The sequence below is a fragment of the Kogia breviceps genome, chromosome 3 (genome assembly GCF_026419965.1).
Source record: "Kogia breviceps isolate mKogBre1 chromosome 3, mKogBre1 haplotype 1, whole genome shotgun sequence".
NCBI classification, from domain to species: domain Eukaryota; kingdom Metazoa; phylum Chordata; class Mammalia; order Artiodactyla; family Physeteridae; genus Kogia; species Kogia breviceps.
The window spans coordinates 172,770,488-172,787,468 of NC_081312.1; the positions used below are offsets into that span (position 1 = coordinate 172,770,488).

The window sequence follows — 16,981 nt, forward strand, 5'->3', positions numbered from 1 at the left end:
TCATTTCACAAACATGTTACCTAACCTAGACATGTGGAGTAGAGATGACTGTACATTTTCTTGTTCTTCAAAATGTATGTTTAGATCTCTTTACACTTGGAATTGGCATGGTCACCCAAGTGCTTCTAGGAAATGACATGTTTCTTATTTGTAGGCTCTCTGCTATAAGGCTGTGAGGTAGTAATGTTCCTTGCTCTTTGTTTTTGTTTTATTTCATTTTTCTTATCCAGGTTGTTTTTGAAGGCCAGATAATTTCAACTCATGAACAGGATGAAGTCATAGCTATTGATGATATATCCTTCAGCTCAGGCTGCTTGCCTGCAAATGGTAAGAACTTTTTCTTATTTTGATCCATATTGTATAATAAATCCAGTGCAGTTTAAATATTGTGTAATGACTTTGATCTGCTCTTTATTTTTACTTAATGCTTTAGGGTGAGCTATTTTCCATTGTTCTAATACACTGTGTAACAATGACTAGATTTATGCGAGAGGTGAATACAGGGTATTTTTCACTGCTGATGCTATAAAGAGCTGAAAGGTGTAATTTAGTCTCAGATTTGGAACCTTGTAGCAACGTTTACACGTTTAGTTAAATCTTACCCAGCGAACTGTATGCCTTCTAGGAGATCAGGAGAAAACTGGCCTCCATAGACCTGAAATTATCTTCTTGGAGAATCAATTTGACTATGCCACTGAAAGACACAAATGGAGAAATATATTAATTGTAATATATTTTCTATTTAGACTGAAACAACTAGATCAATAAACCACACAGATTTAAAAAGTCATCCATATCGGTCCCTTGATTATATTAACTATATAATATTCAATTCACCAGTCACATTGTTCTCAATAGAAATGTTCAATGTTTAAAATATAAATTGGTAATGATAAAATTAACTTAGTCTAATAAGCAATAACTATACATACTCATATATATATATGATTATAGATATTTCATATTTTTCCTTTTGAAATTTTATTATGATATAGTAGAATAAAGATAGCTATTTTGTAGAGAGGATTCCCAGTTCTAATTTTGTACAAAGATATGGTAGTCGTGGTAAAAAATATTCCAGTAACAGAAGAGATGGATTGGTCTACGTAAGAGAAATCAAGGAAACTTGTTTCGATAAAGGGTGTTTGTATTGCGCTTTGATGTTTAAAAAGCACTCCTGCTGTTATGATAAGAGCTTACAGGTATGTGTCTTTTGCCACTCAAACCAAGATAAGGTTTTACAGGAGCTGATGACAGCATCTTCTAAACACTGGAACACATAAAGGTCTCTTTCATCTTTGTACTGTCAGTTCTCAGTATATGTTAGTAAGAAATCATGATAGGATAAATTGAAACATAGGTAAATTGAAATGGAGAACTTTAAAGGAACAGACTATAACCTCCACCCATTCCGAGAAGTAAACATCAGTGCCTTTTCACTAAAAGAAGATAATATTTATTAGATTTATCAGAAGAGAATCAATATACCAGTGTAGAATACATTGTTAACTCCAGACAAAGCATGATCTGCCATTCAAACGCCTCCTAATAATTCTTCTTCTGTTACCCTGCATGGTTGTTCCTGAGGCCAGAGCACAGCCTGCTTATGCTTGATTTTTAATGAGACACCTAGTCCTTGACCCTGATCACTTCAGCAGGGTCTTTATATATCTCAATTTTATAGTTTCTGCAGAAATTGACGTCTGCCAAACAAAATGATCCCTAATAGTTCCATTTATTGCCCAGTCTGGCTGATCACCCTCAAAGGAGAATAAAGCAGTGAAATCAGCTATTGGCTGGACTTTCTGAACCATCAGCAAGTTAGGAACTGGCTGTTGCCATTGAAACTTTGTTTACATTACAGATTTACACAGGAGAATACTTGGGTTGTGCTTGGGACTTGAGATCGCTTGTAATAGGACTCTGCTATCATTTCAGACATGAACTTACTCTTCATCTTTGGCTCTGGGAACCAAAGCCATTTCCCTAATTACCCATGATCCATACACTGGGACAGAGGCCGGCGTAGATGGGCCATAATAATTGTTCAGAAGACGAATGCCAGATTTTTAGTAAGCACTTAAAAGAACTCTTTAAAATCACTATAGAAATTTAAAAAAAAAAAGCAATAGTAGTGGGAGTGAGAGCATCAGAAATTTGGACATTCAAGGAAAAGTTGTGGTCACTTAGAAAAATATTGGAGTCTACAATTTCTAAGAATAGTTCTAGATAGTGTTATCACCGTATTATTTTTTATTTTTTTTTATTTTTTATTTTTTTTGTGGTACGCGGGCCTCTCACTGCTGTGGCCTCTCCCATTGCTGGGCACAGGCTCCGGACGCGCAGGCCCAGCGGCCATGGCCCACGGGCCCAGCCGCTCCGCAGCACGTGGGATCCTCCCGGACCGGGGCACGAACCCGTATCCCCTGCATCGGCAGGCGGACTCTCAACCACTGCGCCACCAGGGAAGCCCCACTGTATTATTATTATTATTATTATTTTGCGGTACGTGGGCCTCTCACTGTTGTGGCCTCTCCGGTTGCGGAGCACAGACTCCAGACGCGCAGGCGCAGCGGCCATGGCTCACGGGCCCAGCCGCTCCACGGCACGTGGGATCCTCCCGGACCGGGGCACGAACCCGTGTCCCCTGCATCGGCAGGCGGACTCCCAACCGCTGCGCCACCAGGGAAGCCCATCACCGTATTATTTTGAGGTGGTGTGGAAATAAAGTTTACTGAAGATGAGACGTGAACTTTAAAGCTAAATTATTGGGCAGGCCTTTTACATGGATATTAAAGTTATACAAGGTTACAAGGTAAGGGCCTAGAGAAGAAGACCTTGAAATCCAAGACTGAAGTGTTTAGTGAACATGGAAGTCAGATCTCCTGCATGGATGACACGGGGCTATAAGTTGGATGTCATGGGCCAAGATGTTTTTACAACATGGAGGAACGAATCATTGTATAGAAGCAACTTTGGGGATTTAGAAGGATGGTGATTTTCATTTTAGGCCTTTTGTTTTATGGGGCATTGGAAAAGGTCTCCCCTTGGGAAAGCTACAAAGGAAGTGGTCTCTTTTTGGGGCAAGCCAGTACTCAGGTAAGGTCACAGAGTGTTCTTTGACTCTTTGAAGGTGAGAGTGCAGGGGGGTTGTTTTCTGTTTTTCAAATAGAAGGAGGATTGAGATCATATTTAAACTTCTGGGAGGAAAACACAGCAGCATGAGGATTAATAATGGAGAAAAAGGATAAAGCATTATGGGATAGGACTGCACTTGGATGGAGTTCCATTTTGTAAATGGTGAGAATGTGAGAGGTGGTAAAATTAAGTAGCATTAAATTTTCAAATGAGACTCTCCAGTCAAGTTCAGGCACTATCATGATAGACTACACCTAGTTAACCATCAGAATCACATAGAAGAGTGAGAGATTCTGGGATTCACTCCAGACCTGCTAGATGGGAATCACTGAGGATGGAGACTACATTTAAAGTAATGTTCTCAGGAAATTTTTGTGAAGTCAGGCAATCCTAGGTTTAAGAACTAACCTTTTGGGACCCACAAGACCTAGTTTCGTGTTGATTATTGCACTTGGCAGTGACTGCCCTGGAGCAGGGTTCTGGATGACTAGAGTCTGTGGTTTCAGTCTCATGCGGTCCTGGTGGTGACAGTCAAGGTAGGGGAAGCAGGCAGAGACAACCCAACATCTTCTGGACATTTCCATCAGAAAATCTTACTCCAATGGACAATAGGGCTAGGTATACATTTGGAAGCAAGAAAGCAGAAATGTTTGCTTAGATGACTTACTTAATAGAGGATATAGACAGTCATGGCATAGGTTCTTCAACTCTGATACTGCTAAATTCAAGGACTAAGGGATTTCCTTTGTGTTTCCCTCATGCTTGTCATCTTATGCTCATAGAATAACCTCTCTCATTCAGGGCAGGAAGAAGGAAGTAATGGGAAGGGACATAGTTTTGGACATGTCATTCATCGGCTAGGTGATTTTCAGGCAGACAGCCTTAGTTGCTAGGGAGGCTAAGAAAACTGAAGACTTAGATTTGGCCTCTGTAATAAAGGCAGGCAAGGGGAACAGGTTGATAAGTCGAGGGCACAAATATATTTGCTACAGAAACTCAACATCGGTATGTTTACAATTAAATTCCAATCTTCTTTCAAACTCTGTTCCTTCTCCTGCGTTCCCTGTTGTAGTCGTTGGCGTCTATTTGGTCTCACCCAGGAGCCAAGGAGTCGTACCTTAAATCCTTCTTTCCTTTTCTCATCTCCACATTAATTTGGTTAAAAACATTATTGAGGGCATGTCCTTATATTTCTCAAATTGTCTCCACTTATTTATTCATTATTATGTATCCAACTCTGATTTTGTTTGCCCCACTTTTTTCTCTTGGATTGTTAAAAATTCCAGTTTCAGTCTATTTCACCCCACTATTCACTACTCCCTGCTATCCACCAGATTGTACTTTCTAACATCCAAATGTGACCAGTCTCTCTTTTGTTTAAATCCACCAGTAACTCTCATTGCCTTCAGAATGGAATTGAAATTTTTTGTCATGACCTAAGATCACCAGTATCCTGCTCTTAGACACCAGGCCAACTTCTTCCTTCTTAATTTCCCCAAGAATTCCCATATTCTGGCCAAAAAGATCTACCTGTGAATCCAGCAACACAGTGTTGTCTCATTCTTGGGTATCTTTTCAAACCTTGCTGCCTCTTCGTATTTCATGAAAACAATTTTGGGCTTGTTCTGCTACTAGATATCCTTCCAGACTGCGTCAGTGTCTCTGTTCTGAGAAGCCTTCTCTTACAGAAAATCCCCCCACACTCCCACTCCCTGTACAAACACACACACACACACACACACACACACAGTGTATTAATTTATCTCTACAACTAAATGCTGAGTTTCTTGAGGGCAAAGTTAGTAGTGTCTTACTCATTTGTGGATCCCGAGTGCAGAGCAAGTACTTAATAATTGATTGAATAAAGAATATGTGCAATTATTTAAACATCAAGTATTTGGGATTTTTTATGAATTCTTCTTCATTCCTCTAAGCTACAGCACCATTCTGTGAAAAGCAGGTTTCAAAAAAGTATCATGGGAATATGTTTAAAGCAGTACTTATGCTAAGAAATATTATATTATTTTTAGGTTTTTGTTTTAGTATCAAAAATAAAGATATGTCTTCAAACTATATAATGTGATTCTTTTATCTGGGATGAATTAATCTGGGCCATGCATTTGCCATATTTTAGTAGAAACATAGTGTTCTTGTCATTTTATAGTTGAAATATAGTACTTGGAAATGAATACTGCTTGGAAGTGAATGCTGTAATATGTCTTTTGGTGGTTATTTCGGTTATAAAAATGGTTCTAAGATAAATAGGTTTTCTGACAAGACTTCTTTATTTTCTTATTTCTTCAAACCAGTGTGCTTTCAAAAATTTGTTCTAATTTTTTTTTTTTTGAGACTAGGGAGCAATTCTATTACTGTGTTTTTATTTTCTGTGTTCTGATGCTTTGATGTCTGGGGTCTTGCTGACCCTGGAGGGACTGTCTCTTCCAGGGTGAGCCAATTTCTAGAGACAGTAAAACAGCTCACCTTACAGTGTATTTTTCAAATGGAAACCAACCAATCCAGAGCACGCACCCCAGCCACTTTAGGCTTTCACACTCTGGGTCACTATGTACCTGCCCTAATCACCCCAGGGTCAGTGCACGTTTTCTAAGACCACCATAAAAGAATACCACAGACTGGGTGGCTTAAGCAACAGAAATTTATTTTCTCATGATTCTGGAGGCTGGAAGTCCAAGATCAAGGTGTCACCAAGTTTGCTTTCTTTTGAGTCTTCTTTCCTTGCCTGTGGATGACTCTCTTCTCTCTCGATCTTCACAGTCTTCTCTCTGTGTGGGTCGATGTCCTAAGTGCCTCTTCTTATAAGGACACCAATCATATTGGTTTAGAACCCACCAATATGACCTCATTTTACCCTAATTACCTCTGTATACCTCCAAATATGGTCACATTCTGAGGTGCTGAGGGTTTGGACTTCAACATATGAATTGGGTGTGGCAGGTACAGTTCAGCCCATGAGAGCAAGGTAATAAACAACCAGGGACAGCCCTGACTGAATAAATGAAATATTGATGGATTTGCAGATCATGGCTCTTTGTTTGTTGAATCTCATGGAAATAAATACCCAAAAGTATAATTTTACTGTATATAATTTTTTAAAAAGAAATAGTAGCTTTTTACAGTTGGAAAAATTCTGATGATGAGGAATCCACCATATAGATTATTAAGTGTAGTATTATCTTCAGGGAAGAAACATAACTGATTCTCTCTACTTACTCTTTACTATAGAAATACAGCTCTCTTCATAAAAGCGCTAGATATAGGTATTTTTGTGGTTTCTGAATATTTTCAAGATGGAAAATAAAACTAAATTCTTTTTATAATATTAAAGACATCTTTTAGATTATTCCCACACTTTCAAACAGTATCTCTCTAATTACTGCCCTTCCCAAGATACGAGTATCCACTGTATATTTATTGAAAGGAAGACCTGTTTAGACTTTATCAGAGTCTAAAAAGACACAGGTTTGTGACTGTGACTAAATAAGAATGTGCTTAATCACAGATTCTTAAATAACATTGCTTCTTGAACAAATTACTGTATATTTTTATAAAGATTGCATGTTAGGGCTTGTAATCAAATATCATGAATATTCTGTGAATATTTTTAGGTTGGTTTGCCAGGACTTTGCCTTAGTCTCATTTATAAACATTCCAAATACACAAATTATTCCTTAATGAGAACCTGAATAATGCTTATATATTATCCAGTTAAATAAGCATTATTTAACTAGTTACCTTTTTTATCTTACTAACTTCTAGCTACCTTTTAAGATCTAATGACTATTCATTGAAATTCATTACTGTTTTAAGAAAACTGATAAAGAAATTGTCAAAAGCCCCTGGAGTCAAAAGTGGATGTCAGTTATAACTTTTGCTGCAAGAGCCTTGAGGCTTGGACTTCATTCTCTTCCATCTGAGTTATGTGGCCAATTTCACATAACCTGTTTGTACAAGATAAGATTTGAAGGATGGCAGGCTCTACACATGTTGGCTTCATTGATATAGAGACTTTGAAATTGTTGGCAAAGCTTCATCCTGCTGATTGTACATCATTGATGGAGAATTTTAAAATGCCAAACATAATATTCTACTCTGGATTGTGGTGCAATATAAAAATGAAAGAGAGACGGTGTGGGGAGGGAGAGAAAATGAATATAAATATAGATGACATCTTTAAATAGCTTTGAGCTCTGAAATAGAATGCACTAAAATAAAAAGCTGTCCAAGAGATTAGTTGATTGACAACTTATCCCCACCATATCATTGTTTTTGTGCTTGCAAATTCCAATTTGGAGGACTAAAGGTAGTAGAAGTGGTTGATATTGGTGAAAGATTTTTAATAGCAATTGATACATGCTGAATTTTAAACTCCATGCAATTTATAAATGACTATTTTGCTATTTTTGTTTACAGTACTTTTGTGGTTATTGTATAAATAGTGAAAAATTAAAGATAATACACAACATTTAATTGAACTCTGGCAAACATTTAATTATGCAGCTCCAGGGGCTGAAGATTTGTAGCTATTATATGAATCTACAAAAATTACAATTTTAATTGTTTCATGGTAATTGTTATTGTGCAATCTTAGTTTCATTTATTGCCCACACTCCCTTAATTTAATTGCATATGCAGTTTTATTTTCAGTGGATCTTATGTTCAAGAAGCTTTGCATATTCATCATTTGTTAGCTTCCATTATGAGAAACCAGATTATGGATGTTATTCATAAATCATTTTCACAACCAATTGCTTCAATTTTATTTCCAATACAAATGTGAACAATTTATATAGAGTCTGTGCTGTTGTAAAAGATTTCATTGACTTGGTCTTTGGTCATTTATTCATTCACTCATTAAACAAGTATATATTGAACATCTATGTTACATCAAGAATTTTTCTAGACAGGAGGGAGAGGCAGTGAAAAAACAAATGGTAATCCCTGAGTTTATGGAATTTATATTTTAGTCAGAAAGAGAAAGAAGCTAAACAAGTAAATAGAAAAATGTACTTTATGTCAAGTGGTGTTATGTGCTATGGGTACAATAAAACAGAAAACTGGGATAAGGGTGACACAGACAAGGGGGAGATAAGTTTTAAATAGAGTGGTCAGGCATGGTCACATGAACATATTTTCTGAGCAAAAAAAAAAAAAAGTTGAGAGGTCAAGCCATGTGTATATTGGAAGGAAGCCACGTGTCAAGGCGAAGGTCCTGAAGCAAGAGTAAACCTGGTTTGTAAGAGGAAGATCATGGAAAGGACTTTAGCATGCATTTCTTGTAGGATAGAAGCCCGTGTGATGATTTTTGAGCAGAGGAGACATGATTTGACTTGCTGCTTGATTTAGCTTTAATATGTTCTTCTTGTCCTTCTTTCTGTAAATGGATAAATTACAGCATTTGAGGTCAATCATTTTTCATTCCTAATGAAAACTTTTATAATTACTAATTTCCTTCTAAGTACTGTTTTAGCTATATGACATAAATTTTAGTAAGTTATATTTTCATTCAGATCAAACTACTTGGTTATTTCAAAGTCTGTTTTATTTAAACGTGTGATATTTAATTAACGAATAAATGTGGATTTCCCAGATTTGTAGTTTAATTTTGTTTTAGTCTGAGGATATTGAAAGATAATAATGGGGCAAGGGCAGTGACAAGGAGGCAAAATAAGAAGTTTTAACTATAATCCAGAAAGAATGATGTTCCCTTAACTGAGAATTGGTAGTAGTAGTGAGTACCTCGATGTAGTGAGATTCGGATGTGTTTTATAGATAAAGCAAAGATTTGCTGATGGATGGCCTGTCCGATGAAAGTAAGAGATGTATCATACATGACTCTACTCTTTTTACCTGAACTAGAAGGAAGGAGTTGCCATGGACTAGATGAGAAAAATGTGGGAGGAGAAAGTTTGGGCCGAGAAAATCAGAAAATATGCCTAGTTACAGGCAATTTCTTTTGAAATGCATGTTGGTTATCCAAGTGAAGTGGCCAAGTCAGCAACAGGATATGTCAGAGTCCAGTGAAAGGTCTGGGCCTAAGTTATAGTTCTATGAGTTATTGGCATTGGAAATGTTTTAAAGGCCTGAGACTAGGTGATATTAGCAAGATTGTGAGAAGAGACGAGATCCAAGGTTAATGTCACCTTGTGTAACATCGACGAGATGAGGGAAAACCAGCCAAGGAGATGAGAATAAACGCTAGTCATTTAAGATGAAAACCGGGAGAAAATTATGTACTAGGATCCAGTGAAGAAAACATTTCAAGAAAAAGGGAGTGATCAACTATATCAATATTACTGATATGTCAGGTATGTTGGGAAGGAAAAATTAAATATTATTGTAGGCTAACAATGGAGAGGTCAACTTTGATATATGCAGTTTCAGCGCAGTGGTAAGGGTTAAAAAAAAAAAAAAGGAATAGAGTTCTGATATATGTTACACCAACATGAATAAACCTTGACAACATCTGAGAAGTAAAAAGTCAAACACAAGAAGCTATATAATATGTGATTCCATTTTATAAAATGTGCGGAACAGGCAAAGTCATCAGAAGGCAGATCAGTGGTTGCCAGAGGCTGAGGAGGGGGAGAGAATGAGAGTGATTGCTAACAGGTACAGGGTTTTATTTTGGAGAGATGGAAATGTTTTGGAATTAGATAATGGTGATAATTGCATGACACTGAGAATGTATAAAAGCCACCAAATTGTGTACTTTTAAATGGTTAAAGTGATGAATTTTAGGTTATGTGAATTTTAACTTCATTTTTTTTTTTTTTTAAACATCTTTATTTGAGTATAACTGTTTTACAATATTGGGTTAGTTTCTCCTTTACAACAAAGTGAATCAGTTATACATATACATATGTTCCCATAACTCTTCCCTCTTTTGTCACCCTCCCTCCCACCCTCCCTATCCCACCCCTCTAGGTGGTCACTAAGTACAGAGGTGAACTCCCTCTGCTATGCTGTAGCTTCCCACTAGCTATCTAATTTACATTTGGTAGTGTGTATATGTCCCTGCCATTCTCTCACATCGTCACAGCTTACCCTTCCCCCTCCCCATATCCTCAAGTCCATGCTCTAGTAGGTCTGTGTTTTATTCCCTCCTACCACTAATCTCTTCATGACATTTTTTTTTTTTTTTTTTTTTTTTTTAGATTCCATATATATGTGTTAGCATACGGTATTTGTTTTTGTCCTTCTGACTTACTTCACTCTGTATGACAGATTCCAGGTCTATCCACCTCATTACAAATAACTCAGTTTCATTTCTTTTTATGGCTGAGTAATATTCCATTGTATATATGTGCCACATCTTCCTTATCCATTCATCTGTTGATGGACACTTAGGTTGCTTCCATGTCCTGGCTATCGTAAATAGAGCTGCAATAAACATTTTGGTACATGACTCTTTTTGAATTATGGTTTTCTCAGGGTATATGCCCAGTAGTGGGATTGCTGGGTCATATGGTAGTTCTATTTGTAGTTTTTTAAGGAACCTCCATACTGTTCTCCATAGTGGCTGTATCAATTTACATTCCCACCAGCAGTGCAAGAGTGTTCCCTTTTCTCCACACCCTCTCCAGCATTTATTGTTTCTAGAGTTTTTGATGATGGCCAATCTGGCCGGTGTGAGATGATATCTCATTGTAGTTTTGATTTGCATTTCTCTAATGATTAATGATGTTGAGCATTCTTTCATGTGTTTGTTGGCAATCTGTATATCTTCTTTGGAGAAATGTCTATTTAGTTCTTCTGCCCATTTTTGGATTGGGCTGTTTGGTTTTTTGTTATTGAGCTGCATGAGTTGCTTATAAATTTTGGATATTAATCCTTTGTCAGTTGCTTCATTTGCAAATATTTTCTCCCATTCTGAGGGTTGTCTTTTGGTCTTGTTTATGGTATCCTTTGCTGTGCAAAAGCTTTTAAGTTTCATTAGATCCCATTTGTTTATTTTTGTTTTTATTTCCATTTCTCTAGGAGATGGGTCAAAAAGGATCTTGCTGTGATTGATGTCATAGAGTGTTCTGCCTATGTTTTCCTCTAAGAGTTTGATAGTGTCTGGCCTTACATTTAGGTCTTTAACCCATTTTGAGTTTATTTTTGTGTATGGTGTTAGGGAATGTTCTAATTTCATACTTCTACAGGTAGCTGTCCAGTTTTCCCAGCACCACTTATTGAAGAGGCTGTCTTTTCTCCAATGTATATTCTTGCCTCCTTTATCAAAGATAAGGTGACCATATGTGTGTGGGTTTATCTCTGGGCTTTCTATCCTGTTCCATTGATCTATATTTCTGTTTTTGTGCCAGTACCATACTGTCTTGATTACTGTGGCCTTGTAGTATAGTCTGAAGTCAGGGAGCCTGATTCCTCCAGCTCCATTTTTCGTTCTCAAGATTGCTTTGGCTATTCGGGGTCTTTTGTGTTTCCATACAAATTGTGAAATTCTTTTTTCTAGTTCTGTAAAAAATGCCAGTGGCAATTTGATAGGGATTGCATTGAATCTGTATATTGCTTTGGGTAATACAGTCATTTTCACTATGTTGATTCTTCCAATCCAAGAACATGGTATATTTCTCCACCTATTTGTATCATCTTTAATTTCTTTCATCAGTGTCTTATAGTTTTCTGCATACAAGTCTTTTGTCTCCTTAGGTAGGTTTATTCCTAGATATTTTATTCTTTTTGTTGCAATGGTAAATGGGAGTGTTTTCTTAATTTCATTCTCAGATTTTTCATCATTAGTGTATAAGAATGCCAGAGATTTCTGTGCATTAACTTTGTATCCTGCTACTTTACCAAATTCATTGATTAGTTCTAGTAGTTTTCTGGTAGCATCCTTAGTATTCTCTATATATAGTATCATGTCATCTGCAAACAGTGACAGCTTTACTTCTTCTTTTCCTATTTGGATTCCTTTTATTTCTTTATTTTCTCTAATTGCTGTGGCTAGAACTTCCAAAACTATGTTGAATAAGAGTGGTGAGAGTGGGCAACCTTGTCTTGTTCCTGATCTTAGTGGAAATGGTTTCAGTTTTTCACCATTGAGAACGATGCTGGCTGTGGGTTTGTCATATATTGCCTTTATTATATTGAGGAAAGTTCCCTGTATGCCTACTTTCTGCAGGGTTTTTATCATAAACGGGTGTTGAATTTTGTCAAAAGCTTTCTCTGCATCTATTGAGATGATCATATGGTTTTTCTCCTTCAGTTTGTTGATATGGTGTATCACGTTGATTGATTTGCGTATATTGAAGAATCCTTGCATTCCTGGAATAAACCCCACTTGATCATGGTGTATGATCCTTTTAATGTGCTGTTGGATTCTGTTTGCTAGTATTTTGTTGAGGATTTTTGCATCTATGTTCATCAGTGATATTGGCCTATAGTTTTCTTTCTTTGTGACGTCTTTGTCTGGTTTTGGTATCAAGGTGATGGTGGCCTCGTAGAATGAGTTTGGGAGTGTTCCTACCTCTGCTATCTTTTGGAAGAGTTTGAGAAGGATAGGTGTTAGCTCTTCTCTAAATGTTTGATAGAATTCGCCTGTGAAGCCATCTGGTCCTGGGCTTTTGTTTGTTGGAAGATTTTTAATCACAGTTTCAATTTCAGTGCTTGTGATTGGTCTGTTCATGTTTTCTATTTCTTCCTGGTTCAGTCTTGGCAGGTTGTGCATTTCTAAGAATTTGTCCATTTCTTCCAGGTTGTCCATTTTATTGCCATAGAGTTGCTTGTAGTAATCTCTAATAATCTTTTGTATTTCCACAGAGTCAGTTGTTACATCTCCTTTTTCATTTCTAATTCTATTGATTTGAGTCTTCTCCCTTTTTTTCTTGATGAGTCTGGCTAATGGTTTATCAATTTTATTTATCTTCTCAAAGAACCAGCTTTTACTTTTATTGATCTTTGCTATTGTTTCCTTCATTTCTTTTTCATTAATTTCTGATCTGATCTTTATGATTTCTTTCCTTCTGCTAAATTTGGGGTTTTTTTGTTCTTCCTTCCCTAATTGCTTTAGGTGCAAAGTTAAGTTGTTTATTCGAGTTGCTTCCTGTTTCTTAAGGTATGATTGTATTGCTATAAACTTCCCTCTTAGAACTGCTTTTGCTGTATCCCATAGGTTTTGGGTCGTCGTGTCTCCATTGTCATTTGTTTCTAAGTACTTTTTGATTTCCTCTTTGATTTCTTCAGTGATCACTTCGTTATTAAGTAGTGTATTGTTTAGCCTCCATGTGCTTGTATTTTTTACAGATCTTTTCCTGTAATTGATATCTAGTCTCATAGCGTTGTGGTCAGAAAAGATACTTGATACGATTTCAATTTTCTTAAATTTGCCAAGGCTAGATTTGTGACCCAAGATATGATCTATCCTGGAGAATGTTCCATGGGCACTTGAGAAAAATGTGTATTCTGTTGTTTTTGGATGGAATGTCCTATAAATATCAAGTAAATCCATCTTGTATAATGTATCATTTAAAGCTTGTGTTTCTTTATTTATTTTCATTTTGGATGATCTGTCCATTGGTGAAAGTGGGGTGTTAAAGTCCCCTACTATGATTGTGTTACTGTCGATTTCCCCTTTTATGGCTGTTAGTATTTGCCTTATGTATTGAGGTGCTCCTATGTTGGGTGCATAAATATTTACAATTGTTATATCTTCTTCATGGATCGATCCCTTGATCATTATATAGTGTCCTTCTTTGTCTCTTGTAATAGTTTTTATTTTAAAGTCTATTTTGTCTGATATGAGAATTGCTACTCCAGCTTTCTTCTGGTTTCCATTTGCATGGAATATCTTTTTCCATCCCCTCACTTTCAGCCTGTACGTGTCCCTAGGTCTGAAGTGGGTCTCTTGTAGACAGCATATATATGGGTCCTGTTTTTGTATCCATTCAGCCAGTCTGTGTCTTTTGGTGGGAGCATTTAATCCATTTACATTTAAGGTAATTATTGATATGTGCGTTCCTATTACCATTTACTTAATTGTTTCAGGTTGTTCTTGTAGGTCTTTTCCTTCTCTTATGTTTCTTGCTTAGAGAAGTTCCTTTAGCATTTGTTGTAAAGCTGGTTTGGTGGTGCTGTACTCTCTCAGCTTTTGCTTGTCTGTAAAGGTTTTAATTTCTCCATCAAATCTGAATGAGATCCTTGCTGGGTAGAGTAGTCTTGGTTGTAGGTTTTTTTCCTTCATCACTTTAAATATGTCCTGCCACTCCCTTCTGGCTTGTAGAGTTTCTGCTGAAAGATCAGATGTTAGCCTTATGGGGATTCCCTTGTGTGTTATTTGTTGTTTTTCCCTTGCTGCTTTTAATATGTTTTCTTTGTATTTAATTTTTGACAGTTTGATTATTATGTGTCTCGGCGTGTTTATCCTTGGGTTTATCCTGTATGGGACTCTCTGTGCTTCCTGGACTTGGTTGACTATTTCCTTTCCTATATTAGGGAAGTTTTCAACTATAATCTCTTCAAATATTTTCTCAGTCCCTTTCTTTTTCTCTTCTTCTTCTGGGACCCCTATGATTCGAATGTTGGTGCGTTTAATGTTGTCCCAGAGATCTCTGAGACTGTCCTCAGTTCTTTTCATTCTTTTTTCTTTCTTCTGCTCTGCAGTAGTTATTTCCACTATTTTATCTTCCAGGTCACTTATCCGTCCTTCTGCCTCAGTTATTCTGCTACTGATCCCGTCTAGAGTATTTTTCATTTCATTTATTGTGTTGCTCATCGTTACTTGCTTCCTCTTTATTTCTTCTAGGTCCTTGTTAACTGATTCTTGCAATTTGTCTATTCTATTTCCAAGATTTTGCATCATCTTCACCATCATTATTCTAAATTCTCTTTCAGGTAGATTGGCTATTACCTCTTCATCTGTTAGGTCTGGTGTGCTTTTATCTTGTTCCTTCATCTGCTGTGTGTTTTTATGTCTTCTCATTTTGCTTATCTTACTATGTTTGGGATCTCCCTTTTGCAGGCTGCAGGTTCGAATTTCTATCTATTTTTGGTGGCTGTCCCCAGTGGCTGAGGTTGGTTCAGTGGGTTGAGCAGGTTTCCTGGTTGGGGGGACCAGTTCCCCTGTTCTGGTGGATGAGGCTGGATCCTGTCTCCCTGGTGGGTAGGTCCACGTCTGGGGGCGTGTATGGGGATGTCGGTAGCCTTACTGTGATTCTAGGCCGCCTCTCTGCTAATGGATGGGGCTGTAGACCTGTCTCGTTCTTTGTTGGGGATAGGGTGTCCAGCACTGTTTGTTGCTGGTCCTTGAGTGAATCTGGGTCTTGGTGTTGAGATGGAGATCTCTGGGAGATTTTCGCCGTTTGATATTACGTGGAGCTGAGAGGTCTCTTGTGGACCAGTGTCCTGAGGTTAGTTCTCCCACCTCAGAGACACAGCCTTGACACCTGGCTGGAGTGCCAAGAGCCTTTAATCCACACGGCTCAAAACAAAAGGGAGAAAAAAGTAGAAAGTCAAGAAAGGAAGGAAGAACGGAGGAAGGGAGGGAAGGAAGGAAGAAAGGAAGGGAGGGAGGAAGAAAGGAAGGGAGGAAGGAAGGAGGGAATAAAGAAAGGAAGGGAGGGAGGAAGGAAGGAGGGAATAAAGAAAGGAAGGGAAGGAGGAAGAAAGGAAGGGAGGGAGGAAGGAAGGAGGGAGTAAAGGAAGGAAGGGAGGGAGGAAGAAAGGAAGGGAGGAAGGAAGGAGGGAATAAAGAAAGGAAGGGAGGGAGGAAGAAAGGAAGGGAGGAAGGAAGGAGGGAATAGAGAAAGGAAGGGAGGGAGGAAGAAAGGAAGGGAGGAAGGAAGGAGGGAATAAAAGGAAGGGAAGGAGGAAGAAAGGAAGGGAGGAAGGAAGGAGGGAATAAAGAAAGGAAGGGAGGGAGGAAGGAAGGAGGGAATAAAGAAAGGAAGGGAGGGAGGAAGGAAGGAGGGAGTAAAGGAAGGAAGGGAGGGAGGAAGAAAGGAAGGGAGGAAGGAAGGAGGGAATAAAGAAAGGAAGGGAGGGAGGAAGAAAGGAAGGGAGGAAGGAAGGAGGGAATAGAGAAAGGAAGGGAGGGAGGAAGAAAGGAAGGGAAGAAGGAAGGAGGGAATAAAGAAGGGAGGGAGGAATAAAGGAAGAGAGGGAGGAAGAAAGGAAGGGAGGGAGGAAGAAAGGAAAGGAGGAAGGAAGGAGGGAATAAAGGAAGGAAGGGAGGGAGGAAGAAAGGAAGGGAGGAAGGAAGGAGGGAATAAAGGAAGGAAGGGAGGGAGGAAGAAAGGAAAGGAGGAAGGAAGGAGGGAATAAAGAAAGGAAGGGAGGAAGGAAGGAGGGAATAAAGGAAGGAAGGGAGGAAGGAAGGAAGGGAGGAAGGAAGGAAGGAGGGAAATAGGAAAAGGAGGGAAGAAAGGAAGAAAGAAAGGGGAGAAGACAAAATAAAGTAGGGTAAAATACTGTTATTAAAATAACAAAATAATTATTAAGAAGAAAAATTTCTATTAAAGAAAAAAAAAAAAAAAAAAAAAAAAAAAAGGTCGGTCTAACCCCAGGACAAATGGTGAAAACAAAGCTACACAGACACAATCTCACACAGCAGCACCCAAATACACACTCACAAAAAGAAAAAAGGGGAAAATAATAGTATATCTTGCTCCCAAAGTCCACTTCCTCAACCTGGGATATTTCGCTGTCTATTCAGGTTTTCCACAGATGCAGGGCACTTCAAGCTGACTGTGGAGCTTTAACCTGCTGTTTCTGAGGCTGCTGGGAGGGATCACCCCCTCTCTTTGTTCGCACAGCTCCTGGGGCTCAGCCCTTGACCTGGCCCCGCCTCTGTGCGCAGGTCGTCTGAGGGCGTCTGCCCTTCGCT

The 16,981-nt window shown here is 38.2% G+C and overlaps 1 protein-coding gene across 1 annotated transcript in view; it reads left to right on the forward strand.

Moving 5' to 3' along the window:
* The window catches only part of MALRD1 (MAM and LDL receptor class A domain containing 1), a 628,554-nt gene that overhangs the window by 60,176 nt on the left and 551,397 nt on the right, over nucleotides 1-16,981 (forward strand). The window contains exon 5 of the mRNA XM_059059255.2: nucleotides 231-327. Within this exon, the coding sequence (XP_058915238.1) occupies nucleotides 231-327 (97 nt within the window). The remainder of the gene's footprint in view (nucleotides 1-230; nucleotides 328-16,981) is intronic.